The sequence below is a fragment of the Lutjanus erythropterus genome, chromosome 1 (assembly GCF_056507025.1).
Source record: "Lutjanus erythropterus isolate fLutEry1 chromosome 1, fLutEry1.hap2, whole genome shotgun sequence".
In the NCBI taxonomy this organism is placed as follows: Eukaryota; Metazoa; Chordata; class Actinopteri; order Lutjaniformes; family Lutjanidae; genus Lutjanus; species Lutjanus erythropterus.
The window spans coordinates 24,591,938-24,619,535 of NC_139317.1; the positions used below are offsets into that span (position 1 = coordinate 24,591,938).

The 27,598-nt window shown below is 38.5% G+C and overlaps 1 protein-coding gene across 4 annotated transcripts in view; it reads right to left on the reverse strand.

The window, feature by feature from the left end:
* Nucleotides 1-27,598, reverse strand: part of tcf12 (transcription factor 12) — a 102,542-nt gene that overhangs the window by 5,715 nt on the left and 69,229 nt on the right. For 2 of the 4 annotated variants that reach the window (XM_084717861.1, XM_084717852.1), the window contains exons 9-16: nucleotides 21,223-21,322; nucleotides 19,817-19,956; nucleotides 19,158-19,302; nucleotides 18,895-18,965; nucleotides 13,325-13,469; nucleotides 6,648-6,721; nucleotides 3,936-4,007; nucleotides 3,237-3,428 (exon numbers count right to left, since the gene is read on the reverse strand). In XM_084717861.1, coding sequence (XP_084573987.1) covers nucleotides 3,237-3,428; nucleotides 3,936-4,007; nucleotides 6,648-6,721; nucleotides 13,325-13,469; nucleotides 18,895-18,965; nucleotides 19,158-19,302; nucleotides 19,817-19,956; nucleotides 21,223-21,322 — 939 coding nt within the window. The remainder of the gene's footprint in view (nucleotides 1-3,236; nucleotides 3,429-3,935; nucleotides 4,008-6,647; nucleotides 6,722-13,324; nucleotides 13,470-18,894; nucleotides 18,966-19,157; nucleotides 19,303-19,816; nucleotides 19,957-21,222; nucleotides 21,323-27,598) is intronic. The other 2 variants (XM_084717871.1, XM_084717880.1) reach the window with 1 other exon arrangement.

Consider the following 27,598-nt stretch of genomic DNA (forward strand, 5'->3'; position numbering starts at 1 on the left):
AACACAAAATAATAAAGCCACCTGTGTAACAATACATTAAATTCATAAATGAATTCATATTTATGATACATTATAAAAGCCTCTTTATTTGTTTATATTACGTTCTTCTGCTGTGACATTCTCTGGCTTTGCTCTCTGTTAACCACAACCAAGACCACGTCTGTTTCTCATGTCTAAAATGAGACAAATCCATCTGTGTTCTGTTTCAAGAGATGTCTAGCTGAACCCACTCTGTACAGTCTGACCATTTCCTCGTTTTGAGCCCACATTCATTAAATTAAAATGGTCAACTCCCCCTGTCTTGTGCCACAAAGTCCCTCCTTCCTGAGGTTCAGTACCACATGTTCTTGAGCTATCTGATTTCCCCTCTGAGAACCAGGGAAAGGCGGGGAAATCTTCACCGAGGGAGGAGGGTATTCCCCCCTTTTCTTATGGAATGTGATCCCCAGTCACTGTTGGCCTCTGTTAACCCCGCCACCCTGAGACCCTCCCCTTCCTCAGCACTACGCTAATCTTTGCTGTGCTCTCAACAGGTGTCCAAACAACTCTTTGTCTGGAGGAGGAGGAGGGAAGCCGGGGCTCTGGCAAGAAAAGAACGCTGCCATTTTCATGGCTGGGCCTGATTACCATACAGCTGAGGACCTCTATTTGGGTGGAGGCCGCGGGTTCAGACACACGTTTCCAACGATTCAGATTTCCTGGGTTGTTAAAAAGAAGTGATGAAAAGGGGTGGAAGGGGGTAGAGGGCGGGGTGTCAGCCGGAGTAAAAAGCCTGTGGCTGTGCCGTGCCGAGGCTGGTGAGCTCTGTCTGAGGGGACCTCTTCCCACACAGGAAGTGCTGTGTTAGTGCAGACACAGTATGTTCTATCTCACAGTCGCAGTCGGTCAACATCACTGCCACAACCCAGCCCTCTGTAACAAATACATCAAACTGAGCTCTTCTGACAACCACACAAAAACTCTTGTAAGGGGACAAAACGAGATCCAACAACTTCAGTAGCAGACTGAAAACACCCAGTGACAGAAAACACAGAGCCTTACAACAAACATGTAACTTAAGATAAATTTTAAGATAAATTAAAGGAGACCACAGACCAGAGAGAGACACGAAAAAAAAAAAAAAAATCAGAGCGCAGCTTTGATGACCAGGCCAACAAACACATATGAAATCTTTTTGTGAAAAAAAAACTAAAATTTCGGTTGAAATGAAACCACAAAATAAATCCTTTTATTCTTCCCTTTCTTTGCACTAAACTTTAAATGAGCATCAGAAGAAAATATTTTTATTGAGAATATTTTGGTGTAAATAGTTGTTGTTCTGTCGGGGGTGTACAGTGCCTCTCGCCCAGTGTCAGCTGGGATCAGCTTCAGCCTTTTGTGAGCTTCAAAAAGATAAGCAGCTCTAGATGATGGATAGATGTGTTTTTTTTTTGTGTGTGTGTGGGGGGGGGAGAGCTGTATGCATGTGTGTGTTTCATGTCAGAGGCATGCTTGGGAGATGAGTACCAAAGCTGAAACAATTAGCTGATTAATTGATTAATCGGCTGCTATTTTTACAAACATTCACTAGTCCCATTTTCCCAATTTTGGATTTTCAAGTGCCTTTCTTCGTCTTTCTAATGTGATAGTGAACTAAACTGTTGGACAAAATAAGTAATATGAAGACATTTTCTACATATATCTATTTATATTATTATCTTGGGAGGGAGAAAACTGCAAGGGGCATTTCTGACATCTTACAAGCAAAGCAACTAATTGATAATGAAAGTAATTGTAAATTAAAAAAACAAACAGTACAAATATACTGTTTCTGACAGTTACTGAACAGTAACTTGAGTAATAATATTCAATAAAAAACCTAAATATATAAATATTTGAAATGAATCCTTTTTCTTACATTAAAAACATATTAAACATGTGAATAAGACTACAGAAAGGACAACTGATTTAGTTGATGAAACTGACAGAATGGACTGACTACTACAAATGTGAGTCCGAGACAAAGCTTTTTTGTTTTGTTTTGGGTTTTTTGCTTGTTTAAAAGTTCCTCTGTTGGTTTTATAGGTGTAAATGTTGAAATCATCACTAAAACTAAAGAGAAGGAAAAATTGCAAAATATGTATCTTAAGCTGATATAAAAATATCCTGTATTGTTCTGTTTCTAGAAAACCAGATAGATCTCTGGTTTTGATCTGAAGATAGTATCTAATTGAATATTCATCATGGGAAGATATATAAATAAATAAAAGACAGGAGGTAATTCTGCAAATTTTATCTGCAGCAAACATTCTATAAAGTGTACAAAATGTGTATACTGTTTTACTGAAATACAAATGAGATGACCTGTTAATTTAATCTAAATGCATTTATTTCTCATTTTAAAAATAATGTGTAAATGTTTTCAACAAGATAGAGGGTTGAGATAATAAAAGGTGATGCAGACATAGCACTAAAAATGGTCAGGAATGTTAATTTATGCACATAGTAACCAAGATTTATTGATGAGGCCTATTGTGAATTAGGTTGCAATGGTTTGTCATTTTTAAGAAGTGGCTCCCCAGAATTTTCTTTCTTTTTATTTTTTTTTAGACAACACTGGTCTATGACTTCCATAACTTGCATCCTGTATATTTTCCAGATAAGTAATCTGAACTCCTTGGAATTAATTCAGCATTGTTTTTTTTCCCGTGTGTGACCCAAATGAGTCCCAAACACCTCCGGATTACAGTTGGACGAGTCGCCTCAGTTTAATTTCCACTGCAGATGTGTTCAAATCTCTTGGCTCTTTAAAATGAAATTCCTCGGATGGAGGATGGGTGAACACATCATGATTTATACTGAGACTTGCATTTCCCCCGTTGCTCAAAACATTTACACTAAGAGGAGTGCAACACACAAACACTTCCTACACCAAAGCACAACTTCACTCCATTATGCCTGTTTTTCTCATTTCTCTCTCACCCTTGTGTATACAGCCGCTCTCAAGAGGAGGGTGAGCCTTCGGCCAGCCATTACACTTATGGAAAATATGTCAGGAAAAATTCAACTGTTCATGTGTGGAAAATGTTGAGTTTTTACACATGGCAGCAGACCTGTTTTGAACAGGTGGCCGAGCCTTTTTGTGTTGCAAAGTTTGGCAAATAACATATAAGAATGCAGCAAAGAATTGTGTTTCCCTCACTTTATGAGTCAATATCCTAAATACACATAAATCTAAATACTCGAAGTTCTCATACCATCGCTGCTGTCCGACTTGGAACCAATGCGGAGGCAGGGAAGTTTGCTCCAATGGCTGCTATTGGCCCATTTTGTGCCTGTCCCAGCAGACTGTGTATGTCGCTGGGCAGACTGGCGGTGGAGCCCACTGCATGGTTCCTCAGAACAAGGATTGCATCATCCAGTCTGTCCAGACGATCCTCCATTCGGGACTGGGAGGACCAGAGGGATTGAAGAGTGAGGGGTTAGGGAGAGGGAGAGGAGAGGAAGAGAGGGGCAGAGCAGCTTAGTATAAGCACATTAGGATAAAAATTGAAAACACTGATTGTATGGTTTGTGGACTTGAAAAGAAACAAAAAAACATCTGAAACATAAGATAAAGAAGGCAATTCAAATGCAAGATCAATTGAGCCGTTTCAGCTTGAGTTGTAAAAGTCAACAAACGTCTTCATTTGTGGTTAAACTGAACAAATTAACAGATGCACAACGGCCACTTCAACAATTAATTTAGAATTTAACATCTGCACCTAAGCTGATTACTGCAAGCTGGAACGGCTAAAAAAGACAAAATAACATGACAATATGGCAACGCAGGCAATAAAAATGAAACTGCATTCCACAGTGAGGAATATGGGCTGCGGGTCGAACTTGTGAGAGAAAACAAAATGTGGAAAGACGTATGGGACATGTAATGAGTAAAGGCTCTATCTGAAGAGTACCTCGCAGACATCCTTTAAGAAAGACATGGCATCCTGGAGATGCTCATGTAACTGCTGATGAACTCTGTTTTTCTGGCAAAGTCAAATAAGAATAAGACAGGATTATGAAAAAGATCAGAATCTATAAATACTAGAAACACACTGTGGATAGAGATTGTTTTTGTAAAGACACAAAGACAAGAAGTGCAGGATTTGGACGGAAGCACACGGCTGCTGACAATTCACTTTGTAACGATGAAAATATTTGTTGTTTGCACATTTAATAACTCCCTTTACAGTACTGGTCTTTTCTTTTTCTTTGGGTTTGTAGGAGGTGTTACACAAAGTTCACATCCTCCATGTAATAATTAAGACAGTAACCAAAGTTTCTTCACACCATTGGTTTCCAGGTTTCGGGTTTTGTTATTTTTCTGTTGGAATAAATATAATAATTGGAAAAAACTGTACAAAATCACCTTGAGTGATACAATTATAAACCACAATATCACTTTGTATTGTTATATTCATCGTATCCAGCTCTGCTTTTCACTATACCAAAGTAATCTGAAGCCACTTTACAGGCATGTTTTGTGTATCATCAAAGCCTATTTTACAGAAATCAATACAAATAAGGCTTAACCTAATATAAACTACTTTCCCCCGAACCACATCCACTCACAAGATTAGTAATTTCGACTGTAATCTTATCCTCAACTTGCATGTTTGGACATTCGTTCACCACTGTCTTATAGAACTAATGGGTCTTCTAAAGTACCATAAGTATTTTTTGACTCAACTACAAGGGAACTGTGATCCACGCTTTTAACATTCTGTCAAACAAACAGGTCATAATGGAGAAACTGCAGAAATCTAAATGCAAATCGTTACCATGTTTTCTTGGATTGCCCTGTTATTAAAGACACTTGGAGTTCGATACATGATGCTTTGCAAGATATTTTCAGGGGTCATGTGCCCATGGATAGTAAAACCCATATTTTTGACTTCAACAATGGTTGAAGAGCACTAGATCATTATTAAATAAACTGCTCATAGCTGATAAAAAATCCGTTAAAGGGAGAGTCCAACTTAAAATGCATGGTTAGACTTTTACAAAATTAAGAAGATTACAGCACATCTTAAGCAGAAACTAAAAAAAAAGTTTAAGTAATATGGAGTCCTTCAGCATAAAGTTCTAACATTGTTAAGGTTAGATTAGATATGCAATAATAATATGTAAATAATATGCACTTACAGGTATACGTTTATACCCAACATCAAAAAGTTATCTTTCCAATTTATGGTTACAGTTACAGTTAATATAACGGATCTTCTTGCAACCACCAACGCTCAGTTTATGATTCATGCGACAGAAAGCAAAATGAGAAAATTTCAAAAGAACTGCATTTTTAATAATTGACTTATTCGATTAAATTTTCAAATATTTTATTATTTACACTGATAAATTCTCTGGTTCTTTTGATAAAAACTTAAAATAACAACCCACAGTCATTCTATTGTCCAGATGAAAAATTAAGGGTATGTGAGCGTTTGCATCATGACCATTTGGGTTTTCAAACAGCTTGTTCAAAAGATATCTTTTTTCCTAACACTACTGAGAAGTCACAGTTGATCAGTGATATTTGCCATCATCAAAAAGCTACCACCTAATATTGCAGATCTATGTTCCTTCCTACAAGTCAAAGAAACCACTATAAGATATAACAATAAATTCATGAAAATATAACAGCGACATACTGTACTGTTGAATTTCTGTTATACATCCTGTCAGGGCATGAACTGAATTCACATTACTTTTATCAGGAGCTAAGTTTCAGGTTATCTGATACTATATCACTTGTTGTCACTTGTTAGCTTTACTTGTGTTCTCTCGCTTATCTTTAGTGGCCATGAAGAGACAAAACAATGCTGGAGGCAGAGTGGGAGGAAACGTCTACGAGGTGATGTTCGATATCATCATCACATGCAACTGGCTGACTGAATGTAAGTGCGATAAGATTGCAAACGGAGTGACTGTGTTCTGCATTTTCAACAATTTTAAGGCACAAATGTATTTATTTATTTATTTTATTTCTTTCTAAATCCTTTATTAATTTCAAGATGTTTGGCAAAGCAGCAGCAAGCCAGAAATAAGTAGCTTTTTACTGTGGTACAGACATCTGTGAGTAAATAAGTTAAACGTACAATTATGTCAATGAGGAAATACTTTTAAACAACACTTAAAAATATACTTCTTGCTTTGGATGACTTTGATCATAAATTGTTTATTTGTCTTAACTGCAATCTTTCTATTTATCCTGATGATCTGTGTACACCTCTGTTACAGTAAGTGCTCTATACGTCAATATTTTGACCTGCAGGACACCTGCATGATTGAAATGCATGACATGTGCATCAGGTAGTAGTCTGGGTGAAAGCTGATCTGCAGCTCTGGTTGCATGGCAGCGAAGGAATCCTGGAGAAGTGGTTCAGCAAACAGCTGCCAACCCCACACCAGCCCCCTTTAACTAAACCCATCCCCCAACTGTCATCCCCGTCCTGGCGCACGGAGTCGAGGACAGATGGCAAGCCCCAAGGGACAGGTATTGTTCAGTTTGGTTATCCGTCTACCCCCACCTTCCACAGCAAAACATTTGTCAGACAAGAATCTCGCTGTAATGCTAGCTCAGTGCTTCATGGGTAACTTATCTAAAGTGAGGCGGCTGGGGAGCTTACCAGTGAGTGAAGGGAGTTCTCATAGTTTGGAGAGGAGGGGGTCTGTCCACCAGCACGGGCCCACTGGTTGGTACCTGATGACAGAGAAAGAGATGTAGTGGAGGTCAGTGTTGTTGGCAATGATTCAGTTTCGTATCAACACGGCTGATAGCTGTATCCTGCTAGCTAACTGACACACACAATAACACGCAGTCATAACACACTGACATCCTGATTTTCTGGTTTCTTGTTGTTCCATATGGGATATTTTTATCCTTTAGGGCTAAACTGCATCACTTCCTGATGGCTGGACTGCATCCTGACACATGAGCCAGCGGAGAGTTCGTCTAAAGCCCACTTCCACCCTGAAACGTAGGCTGCATCTGCACATTCACACGCATAATCATGAGAGGCTGGAAGACAATATGAGCACTGACAAGTCTGAGTTTAAACACTAGTTTTCCTTCACACCTCCTCTCTCTTGGAAACTTTCGGGTCTCTAGAAACACATCAGGGCGATCAAAAATGCAGCGAACAGTGTTTTTCAGTATGTTCAGCACAGGCGTTGTTGATGAAGGAAATATGACAAACATCTGGGTTCAATCAAGTTCATGCTCTCTTCCACGACATTCGCTGGTGTTACCAAGTTATCCTTCTCTTTAGTTTTCTTGTCAGTCAAACACAGGGTTCATACACCTTTTCCAAAGTCAAATTCAAGCACTTTTCAAGCATTTTCAAGGTGAATTTTCAAGCTGTTCCAGCACCTTACAGCTGTGGTAAATTATATATTTATATGTATATATGCTGAATAAACAGTACTCATAATTTCACTTCTTCCTTGCATCAAATCAGATGTTACAGGGCTAAACAACCAATATATAAAAACACAAAATTATGTTTTGTAATGGCATTCAACTCAAAGTTAAACTCAACTTTACTGTCAGTTCTGCCAAATGCAGAGGATATATAGGATTGAGGATTTTTGGTGTAAACAAAGGTTAAAAAATATACTGAAAGCAGAAAAAAAGTAAAAAAGTAAAAATACTAGAAAAGTACTAAGAATTTAAATGTTTACAAGTTAAGCAATAGTAAGGAACAGATGAAAAAATGAAAATAAAGACATACTTTAAAGATAACTAAAGATTTATTTTATCTTAATTTCATAGATTGGTGACTAATTAAAAGAAAACACAATAGGTTTCATGTTTCAAAGTGTGTCGTGCGTCTGTGAGTAGATGTAGTCTCCAATATAAGCTGACTGGGCCAATATAAAACAAATCACTGAAACAATCACTAGACAAAACGTTAATTTCAATAAAATATTTTTCATTAGTGCATAGTGACACAGGCAGAGTGGCAAGCAAGGCTTTCTTCATCTAAATAGCTAATAGATAGCATAATAGATAGCTATTTATTATGAAAACAATGTCCTTACAATATATATATATATTATATCAAGTTCAATAATTTATCCAAAATCCAAGCACTAGAGTGAAATAGGATTTCCAGCACCTGTACAAACTCTGCAAAACACCCATTTGACTTAGTTTGTCTTCATGGATTTTACAGCATTCACATCTGGAAACATCTGAGCACCATTGTTTCAATTCTACTAATATGTCCCATAAAGCCAAATCTATTATGGCACTTTTCTTCTTTTCATTCCAAAAGAAAAATCATGCAATCTAAATATGGAGAAACTTAAGATGCTCTGCACAAGAGATTACAGTTTACCTTTGGCTGGAAGAAGTTCACAGTGGATTTTGTCCGTTTATTTGAGCCAGAGAGTTAATCTACAGGCCAGTACAGGAAAGCAAATCAAGCTGATTTGATCTGGTGTAAATTAGTGCAAAGGAAAAAGGAATCCACATCTGCTCATCACATTTCCAGATCCAGAAGCAACATTTCTTCTTCCTTTCTCTTTTTCTGAAGCACAATCATCCAAGTAACCTGCCTGCCATGTGCAACAGGAGGCGATACATTATACAATCAAATAACCTTAATGGACTTTGACAATAATGAACCTTTCCAGGTTATTTACAGGGTAGGATGTCTTTCCAGCTCCAGCTCTCTATGCTCTTCTGGTGTCTATTATGGTGGAAGGATGCCAAGCCCAGCCTACATCCTTGTAAACGCACACTCTACAGATGGAGATTTTGTTTTGGTTATCTATCATTTATGGTGCATTTAAAAACTGGTTTCAGGTACTGTTCTCCACTTCTTATCATAGAAATGCAATAGAACAATGCAGACCAGTATAGGAGGAATGATTTTTGGCTCAGGGCCTGGAGGGTGCTGACTGGGATCAAATTTTATTCATAAAATTAAAGAATCATTCAAAAGCACAAAATGTAGAATGACATTCAGACTCATCTGTGAGTAGACTGATGCAATATTTTTACCCCTTTTTGTTAAATGGTAACTTTGGCATTTTTCAGCCTGGACCCTATTTTCCCATGTTTTTTGTTGCTAATGGGAACAGCATTTTTTTTTAAATTTGTTCAGGATTGAGTGACAACCGTCAGCAGTGAAATGGGCTGTGATGTAGCCCTTATAGGCAATTTGTGTACCGTCAATCTATGTCCACTATAAAGTGTCTGACAGCATCATGGAAAGGATCTCTATAGAGGGACCTTTGTTTAAAGAGCAAGATCATTTTTGTTTAACCAGAAACAGCTGTTTTATCACTCTCACCAAACCCACCAGACTCCATTAATTTATTGTAAAACACACCTCTTTTCAAACTCGACAGAAACAAATTTAAACTCAGCAAAACATCTTTCCACTGTTCCAACAATCATCAAGTCTGGGTTGGTTTGACATAAACAATTAATTTACCATGTTATAGGTGAAATAGGGTTACAAATTATGTGCATTTTCTTTAACCAATAGTTGAGAACACTAACAACTGAATAATCGATTACACATTAATAAGATACTTTTCTCTCTCTCTCTTTTTTTCTTTCGTCATTTGAAGTTTAAATTTCCTAATTCAACAAATAGCTGCACAGGACAAGACAATGTCAAGTGAGGTGCAATTAGTGCCATTTCTATACTTTTTATTTATTATTGATTAATATATTTTCAATCTGTTGAATTCCTAATGGTGTTTAATTAATTAATGATTAATCATGAACATCTCTCATGTGAAAATATCGGGGAAGGAACAAGAGGGAAGACGGCAATCAGAGAAGCAGCAGGAAGTGCAGAGCCAAAATATTTCTACATAATAACAATCTGAGCCTGTCGGTGTCAAAATAAAGACTTTTAGTTGACGCACTTTGACTGACGCAATTATCCACAGGGAGGGATTATATTGCAGCCCGTTTAGTGACTGACAGCTGCAGTGGTTTCACCCAATACTGGACCAGTATCAAAAATTGTCCTCATTATTTACTTAGACATAAAAATATGGGAAGATATGGTCCAGGTTAAAAAATACCAAGTTACTTGAAGTTACCGAAGTGTTTTTACAAATTAAGGCCCATGTGGTCAGACCAAACACATAATAAACAAGTGAGCTTTAAACCATGTTTTCCAAAAGCAGCAAAATTGAGCAAGCACCTAATGTATATTTTAGACAAATACAAGAAAAACAAAACCTCTCTTAAGCTCAGGAAACCATTCAAAATAAGTTTTTCCACTAATTCATTCCAATGAAATGACTCATTAAACTTCTGTGGTTCTTCTATACTTGAGTTTTCATGTTTCTTTGCACTCAACGCCTTGGAAAAAATCAGACTTTAATTAACAGACTATTAAAAGTGACTTTAGAAGAGGAAATGAAAAAGCCTCTGTTGTGCCTCAGCTTTCTCCCAGGTGAGTGAGACAGAAACTCCACATGAGTCTCTGCTGGCTGCCGGCTATGAAAAATTAGCCTGGGGCTCTGGTCCCCACGTGCACCAGAGAGGGCTAATTGAACAAACCAGAGTTGAGTAATGTTGCTGTATACTGGTGTAATCCTGATGATGAATGGATTTTCAACAGCGAGCCAAATTTTGTGCCAATTTCCAAGTATCGTTCGTTTTCTAACCCCAGAAGCGTAATAAGGGTGAAACGATATCCATTTCCTACAATCCCAGATGTTTTCATTCTGCAGTTTGTTTTTATTTCTTACATGAATTCCATTAATAAAAACTCAGCCTGTGTACTTTCATTAAAATGATTTTTTTTCCTATCATAAAGGCTAAAAACAACTGAATTTCTGAGCATATGATAACCTAACGTATAAATTACACTGTTAAGCTGCCAGGTGTGGCGTGCGGTACAGTAAATAGGTCAATAGGGGGGATCTCCCTATGTGAGGCTGTCATAGTCCTCATCATCAGCTGAGTCACCGCCACCCTCCTTCGCCCACTGGCAGATAAACGAGGCCTTTTGCAGCCCGGTCTGTGTGTGTGTGTGTGTGTGTTAGGGGGGAACAGCTGTCCATGGGGCAGGGCAACAGCTGAGGATGAGGGGGGCATACGTAGAGACAGCTGTCGCCACTCCATTACCACACATGACACAACTGCCCGCTAAAACAACACACTGGGCTTTCCCTTACTGTCCCCCCTCATTTGCTTTCCATTACTCTCTCAATCTCTGTCAACACGTCACACTGACAATCTATATTCTTTTTATACACATATCTTTTTAATGTACTTAAAAACTCAGTATACTGCAAACTGGAACCTCCTTTCGTATGGGTTGCATTGACTTTGTTGAACAGTATAAATAAAATTCATTGGGAGGCTTGTCTGTCCATCCTCAAAAATGAAGCTGACATGAAAATACAAACTGCCAAGCACTTGTTTGGGGGGGAAAAAGGGATTATGTAACAATAAATCTACTCCCTAAAATTGTGTCTTATTACAAAGTAGGGCGAGTGCCATAAGCCACTATTATAAGCCATCAAAACTTGGATAACAGTTCCACAAAAAAAAAAAAATAATGAAAAGCTTTACAAAAATGTAATTCAAGACCCACTTCAAACATTTCATTACAAGAGTTTCAAATCCTTAAGCACCCTAAAAGCCACAGCCCCGGTCATTCCAGGGCTTTGTCATGAAAACTTCATCTCCATCACTCAAAAATCATGTCCATGCAAAGTCAAAACTTATTCTGAAAGCACTTGTCGGCTATGTCTAAATTTATGAACATGAACAAAGAGCCTCCTAAAAAGCTAAGAGCCAAAATTGGTCTGTGATGTCACAGGGAGGCTATGTGGAGCAGCTCTGCCAGCCATGAAAATGGAGTTGGACTGGACTACGTAGTGGACACTGGAGCAACAAGTCAGGCACTGTTTTGACATGCAGGTGTATAGAAGTTATGCATGTGATGTCACGGGATGCTGCAGTTACACCTGAGGGACAAAAAGGACTGCGTGGCAGCCTTAGTGTTCAGGGTGAATGCCACAAAAACACAGAAAGCACATCTAAAATGGGAAAGAGCTCTTGTGTGATTGACTGTACATAGAATGTACATGTACAAAAGATTCAACAAGAAATCAGAGCCATTATTTTACAGACTACTCAAGGGTAAAGAAAAGAGAAGCAAATGGATCGCTAAAATTCAGAGAAAAAAAAAATGCATTCAGGCACTGAAACATGGATTTGCGACTATTTTGTGACAGATATGATTTTTGGGTGAAATCACATCTTAAGTTACATTCGGTACAGACTAATGTTACTCGTCAATTAAATATCTTGCATCTTTAATTTATATTTCATGAAACTGAGACTTTTGTTCTGCAATCGCATCTTGCACCGTGCATCCTCACCCCAGACATAACTGCAAAGATCAAAGCAGCTACATGCCAACATATGTTTCAAATAATGTCATAAAATTAAGACATCTGTACAGGCCTGTCCACATACAACCAGAATATCTTTTGGTGTCCCTGTCACTATAATTTCACCAACAAAGCCTGTCTTGAAGTGACCAACTGTCAAGGCCTTCAGGTTTTCCTGGTGTTGAAATCAGGTACACCTGATTCCAGGCCACATGAAGCACTGTGTCTTTGGTAAGTTATAAGGATCACTGTCGAGTCCAGCAACCAATAATTTAAACAGATAATGGTTTGTTGCTCTCCGACTTTCAGCCATGTTGCAGGAGATTTTTCCACTCAGTCTGAGCGCTTGTTTCGGTTGCCAAGTGGCGTCAGGACATACCCTCTACTGTTAAGATCATAGATTTCATGCACTTTGTATGCACAGTAAAATACATTCAATACAATTAAAAAATGACAGGTTTTTTTGTACTATTTCAAATACTCGCCAAAGCTGTTGTTTCCACGGCTGTGCAGCCGTATCCCAGCCTGAACCAAGCTTTCTTTTAGAACGGATTAATGTAAAAATGGCATTAACCGCCCCACCATAGATAAAGCATGGAGAATGAGTGGAGAATGATAAGAGCTCCTTTATGACTAAAAGGGGTATTAAATTAAGTTTTAGGGAAACTTTACTCCCTTTCCTCTGCTTAGGTTTTAATTAATCCAACTAATGTACTACATAGTAAGAGTAATTAAATTAATTAAAGTCATATTCATAAAAGCCTCTTAATTAGCTTGGCTCTTCCAGGTCAAGGCCTAATTCTCAGTCTGACGTGTGTCTGTCACAGCCTTTTTAAAGCAGTTTCAGTGAAGTGCATGTCCTATTCCACAGTCAATAGTTGGTGTGGGTGTGTATGAGATTAAAATCCAGTGTAGGTGCTCTTACCTGGCCTTCCTGCCGGGGTGCCGGCAGCAGTCACCACAGTGCCTGCTGAGGCAGCACCTGCTGTGGCTGTCAGAGGTGAAGGAGAACCCACAGGTGTCGACGGGTTGGATGGAAAACTACTGCTAGTGTGGTCAGGTGAGTAAATCTGAGGAGAGGAAAAGATATAAGAGGGAGAAATGTAAGATTTATCATTAATGCGCCATCAGCAGAGCTAAATAAAAATAAAATATACATAGCTGGTCGCTGTGTCCTCATATTTTTTACAGCTGTTACCATCTTCAAGCCAAACATGTATCATCAATTATGGGGATTTTACTGCCAGGGATGTCATAAAAATGCTTAGTGGATACATATGAGCCGTAGTCATCTGTGCTCAGAGCACCCATAAACAATATTCACTTTGATTTCTTACTCTGTATCCCCCTCGCTAAGTCAATTCTGGGTGAAGATAAACACCAAGAGACAAATACTGTATATCAGAATAGCACTTCTCTTTTAATTAATGCAGATAAATTACAGCTAGTGAAGCTAAACTTTAAAATTAGACATTGTTTTACATGTACGGTACAACGTAACACAAATTAGAAAACTGCAACTTTTCTTGAAAAATTTAACTAGAACAGCAACTGATACTTTCATTATCTACTAATCTGTCATATTTTCATGATTAATCTATTAAGTGCTTTTCTTTGTCCAACCAACAGTCCAAAACCCAAAGACTCTTCATTTACTATCATAAATGACAAAGAAAAGAAGCAAATCCTCACATTTAGAAAGCTGGAACCAGCAAATATTTGACATTTTTGTTTGAAAAAAGATCAAACAATTAATCAGTTATCGAAACAGTTGGTAATTAAGTTTCTTTCTATTGACTAACTGGTTGATTGACTAATTGTTGCAGCTCTTAATTAATTGTAACTATATAAAAAACAAGTGAATGCAAGTTTTCGAAATTTCAAATTCATTAATCTCACCAATTACGAACAAAAATCTCACCCCACATAAACTGCACAGATACAGATGGATGACAGGTAACACGCTTAACTTTACATTAACACACAAGTGACAGTTATAAACAGCTGGTCAAGTTTGTGAGTAGGCCTCATTGTCATTTGTTATTGTCAAAGTATAATGTTGTGCTCGTCTTGCACTCCTGTTCAGCATTCCTGCAGCCTGCCTGAGCTTTCAGTCTAAGCAGGAAGGGGCAGAGGGAAACCATAGATGGTATTAAATAGGGATTCAACCTATGCAATATACAGTTAATGGCTCTAAATGACTATTTAGACTGCAGTACTCATTTTTAAATGCTAGTGTCTTAGATAATTTTCCTCCAAAGATTAAATAAGCATGCATAAAGTAAGGTCATGCTCTGAAGATGACCTGTAGTTAAGAAGCTCCATTTAAAATGCAAAAAGTGAAAGTTTTCCGTTTTTAAAAATGAAATGACTCATATCCTAAAAGTTACTTGTAAAATCTGCAGTTTTACGGGGGAAAGGTTTGTTTTTCACTCCTATAAAGACTCACACAGTGCCTGTGCAAGTGACTCCAGTTATTATCCCTCTGTGGCTTCAAAAAAGTGCAGATGCCCAACCTGGAAACCCTGTTAAGCCAACCACAGTAAATCTCCAGGGCTGCTTTTCACCCTGCACCAGATTTTGTATTGTGAACCATACATCAGAATCAAGCATGATTCAACTGCTGTTTATTTTTGTGTGTTTCTAAACTCTTTGAAGAGGACAACTAGGGCAAACACTTTGGTTTTCTGCAAGTTTAACTCTGAATTGCAGTTTTATTTCTACAACAACAAACAATTCACAGCAGCTATATTGTGTCCACGCATCCTCTGCTGGGTTACGCTGAGGTCACCGAGTTTTAGGATGACATGTCAATCACAAGGGAACGAGGAGATTACCTCTTCAGAACTTCCAGAGGGATTTCATTTGTTTAAACAAATGCTGGATTAAAGCACAAACACGTCCCTGATTTTTTTTCCCCCTGTAATAAGAGGATATTGTGCCATAATGGAACATGTCTCAGAGAACTCAGGGTATTACTGGTGGATCCTGACTAATTAGCAGAGAAAAAACACAGCAGATCCACAGAGATTTCTTCTCCAAGTTAAGATCAAATTGAGCTTGCAGGAAACCGTTTGACTTCTGTAGGGATGATAGAACGCACTCATTATTAATAATCTCCTTATTCAATCTTGATCTCTGGGCTTTGGTTTTTCAATCAACTTGGAGTATCAGGATAGAGGTTTCACTGAAGTGTGTCACAGAGTGAAAAGTAGGAAGGATCAACCGTTGTGTATTGAGGGAGCAATGGATATTTATGCTTTTCTACACAGTTTTGTCTCTGCATTCTCACTTTCACATACACAATTCAGTGTGAAAACAAGCAGGATCAATTGTGTGGTCATCACTGTGTTGGAAACAAATAAGACTCTCAACACATTTCTAAATATTTCTTAGTTTCTCAAAAGCATGCTGTTTATAACCGTGACTTCTGACCCGACAATATATGACTTTCTATTCTTCTTCCTCACTGGCTACTAACGCTGCTTTCAAAGTGAAACATGGCTCATTTTACTGGAATAAATGAAGCTCCGCCTCATCATCAGTTACGCTCCCGCAGGCGGCATGGGGCCAATAAGCACGGCCAATTTAAAAGGGCGGAGAACAAAAGCTCTACAAAGGGCGGCCCGTGGAGTTGAGCCACAGCAGTTATAAACTCCCCTGTGCCCCCTGCTCCATCCACCCACCCCCACCCTAGTCCAACCGTGTCCATTTCACTGCAGCTTTGTCATGCTAATAGAATTGAGTCTGCAAATATAAAGGACTTAATTTGTTATTACCATCCCTAAACTCTCATATTCTGTCTTTGCACTGGTAAGAAATATTCCTCCTGAACGTACAGCTTGTGCTACGGTGTGTGAAATTAAAATTTAGTGAAGTCCAATATTCAATGTCATCATGTCTACATAACATGGTTACCAGTATTTAAGGACACTCTGGTGAAATTGTAAGCTTCTAAAATCAAAGGCATCTTGTAATAAAGCAGATTTTAAAACAAATAACCAATCTGGTATATGGAAAGACAGAAATACAAACCCAAAGAAAGAATATTATTCCAATTATTGATGGTTTGAGGACCTATGAAGGGACATCTGGGATAAGACTGGTAAATGCACATTATGTTATCTTATATTATGTAGAATTCAAGTCATTGTCATTTTGTGCAGCTCAAAGACTTACTCCGAGTTTCGGCTCAGACACTGTATGTCTCTGCCACATGTGCCCACTCAATAAATGTTTAGGTTCGAGGTTAAATGTTAAACCAGTGGATGATTCCTCTTAAATTTCATTTCCATTTAATGGGCGAAAAAGACAGAGTGAAGCTGCTTTTTCAATCACACTTGGGAACTAGTTTTATGCCCAGGTTGAAAAGAGAAAGAGAGAAAAATAACATTTAGCGCTAAAACATTTGCGTTTCAACCACAATTCAGTTTTTTGGATTCAAATATATAAGGAACTGCGGAGAAACTTCAGAATGATATAAAAAAAACTCACAAAAACAAAAAATAATGGCTCCACCCTTGAAATACACTTTCTATTATACTGTAACTCTGATATCATGGAGACTAAATCTGACTAAAACCAATAGTCTACCCATCAACTGATGTGTAAACAACTGTAAGACATGTTTATTTCCATTATGAACCTCTGTAAGCCATAGCAAATTAAACCTTTACTACGATACATTACAGGAAGTCACAGATATCTAGGACTGGTTTTCCAAAGTGAAGTGTAATCCATTGGCTTTAGGAGTATTTTCAATGTACAATTCCCTTTCTTGAATACTCTTAGTTTAAGCCCACAATTATCCAGGCTTAGGCCAAAAAACAACTACAAACATGTCCTCTGGGCTTTTTTAATCAGCAGTCAGTATAGCACTTAATTCCCCGCATGATGATTACTGAGGTCACCTTCTTTAGAGACAGGGACAGACCATTTTTCTATTTAGGAGAGAGAAATAAAAATGATATTGAGTGTGTGGGTGCACAGCAGTTAGATGTGAGTTTCACACCCTGAGAGGAGGTCAGAGCTGAGAGGATATGCAGAGACTTGTGTGCTGTTAGTGGCAAATGCGAAAACCAGATTGAGTATTCTGGTTACTTGTGCTTACCAATCAGTTGTATTTTCGTTGCTACATGAACATGTGTGATAAACACATTGCAAAAGACTTCCTGAAACGCAATGAAATTATTCACACACACTGTGTATTCACACTCAGCAGGCAAACTATTTGTCCAATCAGTATTTGTTTATTTATTTATTCTAAGTCATATCGTTATTAAAATATTAAACAATGTTGGTGCACATCTTAGATTTTCCTCAGATCATGCAGGCCTATCAGTTATGATGTTATGTGTTCTGAATGTAAACACCATGTCCTGGTTTCAGAAACCCAGATATGCTAGCTGGATACGCTAACCAGAGTACTGTTGCTTGTAAACACATTACCCAGGTTTCAAGACGGTGAGAAATCCACACAAAATTACAAACAGAAGATCAGAAACTAGTGTGCGAATCATGAATACAGGGATGAATAACCAGGTTTCTCATGTTCCATATAAACATCATACGCAGAATAACATCAAAACCAAAAATAAGAGCACATGGAAATGCACTCAATTGGCTTCATGCATGAACGTTTTGTTATTTTTGATCTTATATTTGTTCTTACACAAAACAGTAACAGGAAAATAAAACGATCCTTCATGGTATTCATGAAACATGGGCTTACAGCCAAGTGTGTTCTTGATGAATCGCATTTGATCTTAAATTGGTTGCATGCCAGAAAATATGTGATTAGCATATGGAAACGCCCCAATAAGTCCATATAAGGGCAGCAGACTTAAGTGCTACGTGCAAACGTCAAAGCAAAAAGCCATTGACATTTGACAGGTTACGTTAAACTCAGAAATAGAATTAAAGAAAGAGAAGGGAAAGGAAAGGAAATGACACCTATGGGCATGAAATGCTATTTTAAAGTACATAAATCGGACTTGGAGTAAAAAAAAATCACACACCACAGAAGTGTATGTTAATAATATGATTCATGATCATAAAAAGTTTTTTAAATCAAGTCAACATATCTGTCCTTTTTCGCACGCTTTCTCCCTCTCTCTCTCTCTCTCGCTCTGCTGTAGGTCAGCTTTTTTTAAACTTTCACCTGGTTTCAGCTCGATCAGCACTCGTTCCTCTCTGTCCTATACTTCTACTTCTTTGCAACTGTGAGCGGATTCATTTCCAGCTGTTGATTCAAACTACTGGTCAGGCCAATATAACAGAATGTACGTTAATGGCATTAAAAGGAAGTTGCGTTAAAGCGTCATTAACGCATTAACTTTGACAGCCCTGATATATACATATATATATACATACACATATGTATATATATATAAATATATATGGCAACATTGTTTTAAATTCTAATCCTTAATTCACTTTCCTCTGGGCTACATAGTAAAATAAACAGTGTCAGTTAAATGTGAGGCTGTAACTCACCGAGGCTAAAGCCTTGCCCAGTGCATCTCCAGTCTGTGAGCTTCCAGTGGCGTTCCCCCGATTTGCAGCAGCTAAGAAAACACAGAGGGAGGCTTTGTAACAGCAAACTCAGACAAATGAAGAGCGGTCACGGTGCACAATACAGCTGTCCAACTGCCTGACTCACTACTTTTTACAGAATGGATATTCAGCAATGATTACATCAGGGGGTGTTGAATTAGTCATTCAGAGCAGGTAGCTGAACTGTTCACACAAGAACGTACCCATGACCCCATCAGCTGCATTGGCTGCGGACGGGGTGTGCGCTGCGGTGACGAATGGTGAAGTGCTGGTGTTGCTTCGGTGGAAGCTGGACATGGGAGGAAGACTGGCGTTGATGTCTGGAGAGACTGAGTGTGCGGGGTAATTCTGTAAGATGAAAAACAGAAACGCTCTATTTTCAGTCCCAAATCTGCATGTGTGTGTGTCTGTGTGTGTAGTGTGTAGTGTGTGTGTGTGTGAAAAAGAAAGAAAGAAAGAAAGAAAGAGCTGATTTATTGTCTGAATTCTATCTTCTTTTTTTGACATCTCCCAGGCTGTGATGAAGCAAAAGTTACTGACGGGGGAGGGGGCAGAGATAAAGAGAGGGCAGGCAGCATCTGCAGGCTCCCTGTGATGCCCAGCCAGCTGAAGCAGGCAGGCAGGCAGGCAGACAAGACCAGATCAAACACTGACACAAAGAGGGTCAGCAGTGTCTTCACTGATAATAACCAGACAGCAACTTAGGACGCACACACCCACTCCAACCGCACTGAGCGGCTGGAGGGCTGGAAAAGAATTTACATGCTGTATGTGCTTCACAATACACAGTTAGATCTCTTGAGTGTAATGCAAGATAGATTTACTAACAAACATTTATCACCTGTTTATAGTTGCTGCTTACCAAACGGTCGTGTGCGTGCAGGCTGCTGTAGTTTCCTGACTGTGGCATATGAGATGAAGATCCTGCGAGCATCCCCCCATAGCCGGACTGACTAATCCCATTGGACGAGTTCCAAGGGTCAGACGAACTGTGGGTACCATCTATAAAGATAATAAAGGAATCATTTCAGCACATTACTGTATACAACGTGCACTTAAGTTTTGACACACTGCCAGACGGCGGCTAACCTCCAACCCTATTAAAGCTTGGGGTCATCTAAGGAGTGCTGCTTCTTTTTTTTGCTTTTGGGAATGAAACATGATCCTTGTCCTGAACACAGCTGAGATAACACAAAGCTAAAACCAACAAAGAAGTCTGTTTTTCTGATCTAGGAGTCAATCGCACTGAAATAAATACCAAACCATATTATTAAACACTGCTAAGAAAAAAAAAAGACAGAATCTGCATGACAAGATTAATATCAGTATTGAATGCAGTTTGGTACAATAAAGTGCTGCAGGAATGAGTCCTTAAACCCAGGAATTTCTTTAAAAATTAGCACTACTGGTTACCTCATCTCGAAGTCAGTGGGTTGTTTTGAACTGTTTTTTTTTTTTTTGCAAGATGCCTGAAATACGGTCTGTGGTTTACACAAGCTCAAGAGTTTTTCACATTTTGTTCTAAGACATGAAATACGTCAGTAAATACCCCACTCATGAGTTTTGAGGCTTTTACGTGTCTTAAAAAAAAAGACGCCCGCTAACAAGTGGTTCAATGTGACTACAGAAGGTTTCGGGGTCATTAAACATCATCACGCCAAATAGTAGTCACTACAGCGGCAACAATTGTGAATCGATTTTTAAATGAATCACCAACTATTTTGATAATCAGTTAATTGGTTTGAATAATTTTTCGCCAAAAATCCAAAGTTCCAGCTCCTTAAGTGTGAATATTTTCGGATTCATTTACTCCTTTATGACAGTAAACTGAAAATCTTTGGATTGTGGGCAAGACAAGACATTTGGGGGCGTTATCTTTGGCTTTGGGAAAAACTGCTAAACATTGTACGACATTTTATAGACCAAGCAACTAATTAATTAAACTAATTGATTGATTGATAAAATAATCAATAGATTAATCGACAATATTAATTTACGTAATTCCTGCAGCACTCTATATTCACACCTTTGTGTGACATTCTAATGACTACCACAAATTATGAAAAAATGATTAATTAACAAATTACGTTCTTAAAGCAAAAACAAGCTCAATTTAGTCAATTAGAATAGACTTTACCAACTCTAGAACAGAAAATAACCTGTGGTGTGGGAGGGCATAATAAATAAAAATATAATGTAAACTCTATTTAACTGCACCACCAGATGGTTTTCTGCCGAGTAAACATGGGATCTTGCTTTTGAACTTACCAAAGAAAGTGCTTGCAAACATACTGCTGGAGGGTTTAGGAGAAGAGTACGACGGTGAATCTCTGTTGAAGTCTTCTGAGTTTGGAGATGGTGCGTACACCTGCAGAGAGAACATAAACATCATTAGTAAGATAACCTATGGTCAGCCATACAGCAAAGCATTATGGGGTCTAACCCAGCCAGTTATTGTATAGAATACAGACGTCTGTCATATATAATACTGTCCAGTAATCAATCAACACTTGGATACTTTTTCCAATACCATGTGTTAAAAACAATACAATATCCATTAATTATAGAATTGTGCTCATTCAAGACCTCAGTTCAGTTAAGTCTTTATTATCCTGCCTGATATTTGACCTGGAGCAAAACAAGAAAGTGTTCAGTGACATTTTCTGTAACAGCACTGTGTGTGCATTGTTAATAAAAAAAAAAGAAAAAATATCCTTTGTGTGCCTAGGACTTTTTTCTATCTGTATCAAGCATTATTTTTTTAAATACCAATATTGAATCAAAGTTTAAAATTCTGGTATCTTGACTACTTTACTGTGCAAGTGCAATGAAATCTATGAAAACTGTCAATAAGTAACACTTTCCACACAAAGGCAATCACAATTAAGAATTTGGGTACATAAAAGTATGTGATCTTGCACACGCACAAGTAAAAACACATGTACTGTAGATATGACCCTAAAACCACGAACGCGTACACACTTTAATGACTAGCAAGCAATCAAGCTCATGAGGGGAGGAGTGGATTATCAGGGGTATTTGCATTTCAGATCAACTCAACCTCTAATGGAAGTATAATGATACCCGCTCACATGCATAGACTAAATGCCTGGTAAATTACAGCATTCCCAGAGAGGCAGAAATCAAATAAGTGGTACAAAAACAGCTTGCTTTGCTTTCTTCAGATTTGTACCTGCGAGCTGGTGGTGGAGGTAGTGAAAGGAGAGGTACAATGGGCATGCTGTTGTACAGCTGTGTGTGTGCCAAGCTGGGGCGGCAGGATCAAAGAGACTGGAGGCCAAACACCAGTGATGTGGTCTCTGACTTCATCCACTCCAGATGGAGGGAGACAGGGTGAGGGAGGAAGACAGAGCACGAGAAGGAGGGAAGATGAAGACAAAGAAGAAGAAGAAGGAGGGAGAGAAGGTCTGAACAAATTTTCCCTCCCACAGACAGGCCTGGATGACCCCACCATCGTGTAACACTAATCAGAGACAGACCTGCCAGCTCGATTCCACCTGCACATTTCCAGCCCCTGTACCACACACTCCTAGAAAAAAGGGTTCCAAAAGGGTTCTTCCTGGAAGACTGAGGTTCTACTCAGACCTATGTGCTCATGTTATACCCTTCTTTGAAGAAAGAGCATATCATGGGTTCTTTGTACAACCAAGAGTTCCACTAAGAACCCTTTCATCCAAAGAACCCTTTTTGGAAGAAAGTGTTCTTAAAGGATTGTGATGAAGAACTCTTTCTTCAAACTCTTTTATCGAGGGTTCTTCATAGCATAATATAAAAGGGTTCTCTATAGAACCTCTAATTGGGTTCAACATAAAACTATTGGGATATAAAAGAGTTCTTGCTAGAAACCTCTGGGTGGATTCCAGGTAAAACCCTTGGAATATAAAAATGACAATCTGCCTGTAAAAACACCCTTTTTTTGAATTTGATTTGTCATGAGTTCCTTGTTATAGCAAGGGTTCCATTAAAGACCCTTTTCATCCAAAGAACTATTTCTTGAGGAAAGAGTTCTTCAAGGATTGTTGAGATCCTTGAGGAACTCTTTCATCACATGTTCTTTGTACTATTATATAAAAGGGTTAATGGTAGGACCCCTGGGTAGATTCCAGATAAAATCCTTGAAATATAAATGGGTTCTTGGTAGAAGTCCCTGGGTGGGTTCTAGATAAAACCCTTGGAATATAAAAGCGTTCTCGATACAGCCCCCTGGTCTCTCTAGTGGGTTTGGGGTGAAACCTTTCACAGGGCCCTTATCCACCAAACAAGCTCTGGTTCTGAAACTGGTTCCCATTCAAGATCCTTAGAACCTTGGTGCTATCTTGTGAACCAGACCATATTTCTACCTGTTTCGAGCTGAAGACAAGGGATTTCATCAAAAGAGGGTATTGCACAATGCATTATGACCTATAGAATACGATATACCCACACTGGTTCTCAAAGAAAACCTGCTATTTTTCTGGCTCCTATTGGGAACCAACTCTTCAGTTACCGAACCAGCTCATTTTAGATGGAAATGCTCAGAATGGTTCAAAATTATTATTTGAACCAGAACAGGGCTGGTTCCATGTTGGTGGAAAAGACCTGACAGATGGTTCTAGGTATAACCTTTTATGTTGGGTTCTAGGTAGAAATCTCTGAAAGACTTCCGAGTGGAACCTTTGTAAAAGATTCTACCAGGAATCAAAAAGGGTTCCCCTATGGGGACAAGCCAAAGAACCCTATATGGTTCTAGTTAACACTTTTATTTCTTAGAGCGTACCCTCTTTTAATGGCCACACATCGAACTCAGATGTTGGCATTGCGACAGCTCACTCCTCAGACTGGTCCTAACGCCTGCGGATATGATGACGGCCACAAAGGTTGTTTACTTGCTTTAAGTTGTTTTATGACACAGTGCTGATGGGAAATATGCCGCACACCCACAACAAAGTATGCAAAATCACCCGCTCACACGTGAACATAATATCAATACAGCGGGACTCGGCGAGGGCTGCTGGGCTTTGCTGAGTGAGCTGGACTCCAGCGTGTTGTTGTCTGGGTGTGTAATTAAAGTGCTCTGGGAGGGGTGGGGCTCTCATGGGTCCTCTGGCTTACACATGTGACCAGGGTTGATAGTAGTTTCATGGGAGATCTCAGGTTAGCCTCACACAGGAGCCCAGGCTTTTGTCTTTTGCCTCTGTCAGATGCTCAATGGGCAGCATATGGCAGCGGATAATGCTAATTGTCCTTTTTACCCTGGGCTAACCAGTCAAAGCATTAATAAACCATCCCAAACACTGGGTGCCTCATTCCGCCAGCCTATGGAAGAGAGGACCCGCCTGGGTTTCCTTTTACAAGGCCATTAATTAAAAGCCGTCACTCACACGGATCAGCACACCAACATAGACCTACACCAGTTGTTTGAGCATCAGTGGGTATCTTTTATTAAAAAATAAATTCCCATCTGTACCCAGTCTTCATCAGTTTTCATGTATCATAAACTGAGGCTCACTAAGCATAAAAAGTATCAATAAAATCAACTGTAACAGTCAACCAGGGTAAAAAATTAACTTTTTTGTCCATCAGCCAAATGGCTAGTGAATACTGAAACTTTACCAGCCACTCGATAAATTTTGATTGGTGAGTGAAGCAAATCTACCAGCCACTTACACACTTTACCAACATTTGGCTGGTGGCTGGTGCTAATTTTGGTCTCTGCTATTGGCTGCACAAATAATTGAAAACCTATCAAAATCGCAATAAGTCCAAGTGCAATATCCAAATCACAGAAGCTGCAAAATGTGTGACAAAACAGCATTATAATTAAGTACTGTAGTGCTGCAGAGATGCCCTGGCCTACAAATCTTAGTCTCCTGATTAAAAAAAAAACATATTTGTTTGGTACAGACCTCAATAAATGTCACATCATCATGATTTCAATAGTTTTTTCAGTGAACGTGAAACTGTGATGCAAAATTGAATCGTACTGTAAGATCTGTCGAAATAATCACAACGTGATTTATTTTACCATATCATGCAGCCCTAAAATCAACTGTAACAGTCGATGCTAAATTTTCATTTAGTTAGCTTTTATTTACTGCTTTTGCTGCATCAAGGCTCAACGTTTATAACAATAATAGTTTATTCCTGTTCCATAATTTCAACTATTGATGATTAATAATACCCTTATACTGCATGTGACGTATTGGTTTTGCAACGGCTGTGTCTTTCAACAGCCCTAAACAGAGAAGTGAAGATATCCTGCATGCCTCGCCTACAAGTCTGTGGTACCTGCCTTTGAACTTCATACCACACTGATCATAATATCAAACATTAAAACACAAGCTGTCAACTTACACTACGGATGTAACATAATAACAGGGAAGGAGGGGGGGGGGAAATGTAAAAAAACTAAAACCAGGGAAAAATCAGGCTAATGGCCAAGAAGCTCAAAGAAAAAGAGTTCAAACGCACTGTTAATGGCGTGTCCTGTTTTTGTGCAGTATGTCATTATTTGGAATCGAACCATATCTCCGGGGCATTTTGTTTCAAGTCCAAATCTTTTACACACTTACAAGGCTTAGTGTGCACGACAGACACAATGCCTCCTCCAACTACTGCTCACTCCTCAGCCTGCTTGGAGGGGCGTTGTTTAACATTTGTGCGTGATACCTGCCAATGCTTTCTGGAAAATAAAGGGCTCAGTATTTTCATGCATAACACCGTGACATTAAAACTACACTTTCTCTCACAAAGACCAACTTTCTCTGGCACGATGATTTGAAAGATGAAGTTAAGTTCGACATCAGGGTTGTTTTATGCAAGTTGTAGACGTTGCCAGTGCTATGAGCTTGACAGGAACATTTCACACTTCTTTGGTTGAGTTTGAAAAACACTTTCCTCATAAAAAATCTTACTGTGCTAAAATTCTAAAATTGCCATACAGAGCACTTGAAATTATGAATATTAAAATTTTCAAAAGACACAATATGACAGTTCTATATTTTATATACAATTTAATATTTAGAGTTACAGATATACAACAGATCACAGGCATAGATAGAAATAGGGCTGCAACTAATGATTATCTTTATCATCAACTAATCTGTCGATTATTTCCTCAATTAGTTGTTTGGTCCATAAAATGTCAAAAAATAGTGAAAAATATGGATATTAATTATTGAGTAATGATCATTACTTGATTAATCACCATTAAGAATTTACCAATTAAAAATGACATTGTTTTGTTTGGTGGAGGTATTAGCTGAATTAGTTGAATATTAGTTGAAACTTAAACTTGATGAGAAAAAAAGAGGAAAAAAATGTGTTTGTATCTTATACATTATTACTGATTAATCAGTAGACTAAACTATTGGTTAAGAAAATAAACAAGATTTCCCACCCTATTGAAAAATGTTGATCACTGTTTCCCAAAACCCAAGATAATGTCCTGAAATGTCCTGTTTTGTCCACAGCCCAAAAATATCCAGTTTGTTGCCATAGAGGACTATAAACCGAAAATATTCACATTAGAGGTGCAAAAAATCAGAGAATTTGAATATATTTTGAAAAAATGACTCAAAATAATTGATCAAAAATCAAAATAGAGTAGCTCACTGCTTGACAACTTATCAATTAACTGAGTAGTCATTGCAGCTCTAGAGAGAACCATAAAATTTAAAAATATATTCTTTTCTATCATCTGTAATTTGCCATCAATCCCATCAGACACCTTGCAATATTTTACAAACTAAATTCAAAGCACACAAATATTAATTTGTACGCAAAACTTTAGTCCGTCTCATAATAGAAACATGTAATTAAATATCCAGCATGTTTGATTTTCTTCTACAAAAGCAGTAACATCTTTCATCCAAGTGCACATCGTGACAGCAGAGCAGCCTACTGGGAGTCAGGTCCTCTAAAAATAGAGCAACCAAACTGCAGAATAAAACCTTCCAGTCGTTAATACCACAAAAATTTGGTTGTGGCATCAATGAAACCTCATTAGCTCCTCACAACATGTGCAACGTATACATACAGTATATGATAGGCTGACACAAACAAACCGCCACACTACCCCCACTCTGACTTTGTGCTGCATATGCACCTAAGCATGCATGCTTCAGTGCATGTGCAACACATGTGTAAGGATTAGCTTCTGGCGATGAGTGCTAACCTCTACAAAGCATGATATAACCTGTTGCACTACAAAACAACAACAACAGGCTTTTCCCACCTTTCCCACATGTTGTCTCTTTTTTTGTGTTTTTCCTTTTTTCGGATAAAATTTTATGACATTCCACTTGTGGAGGGGAAGCTTTCTGTGAAGCAAAACAACAGGGAAAAAAAGGTCTAACAATCACTGCAGGGCTTTCACTTCGATTTTTTCTTCTTCACTAATGGGCAACGGAAGAAAGATCAGTGAGTTGCTCCATCTGTATTGGTTCCGTGCCACCAGCTCACAAGCCAATGGCCCACTGTGAATTCTCCCAGTGCTCCAGATGGTGAGCCTGCTATGCAACTCTGTGTTATAACAAATTAATGTGGATCAAGTTGATGCAAAGAATGAGCACATCTTTCTTTTTTCTTTCTTGCAAGAAAAACAGAAAAAAAAAAAGTTGGTGCTGGTTATTTAACAAGTGCT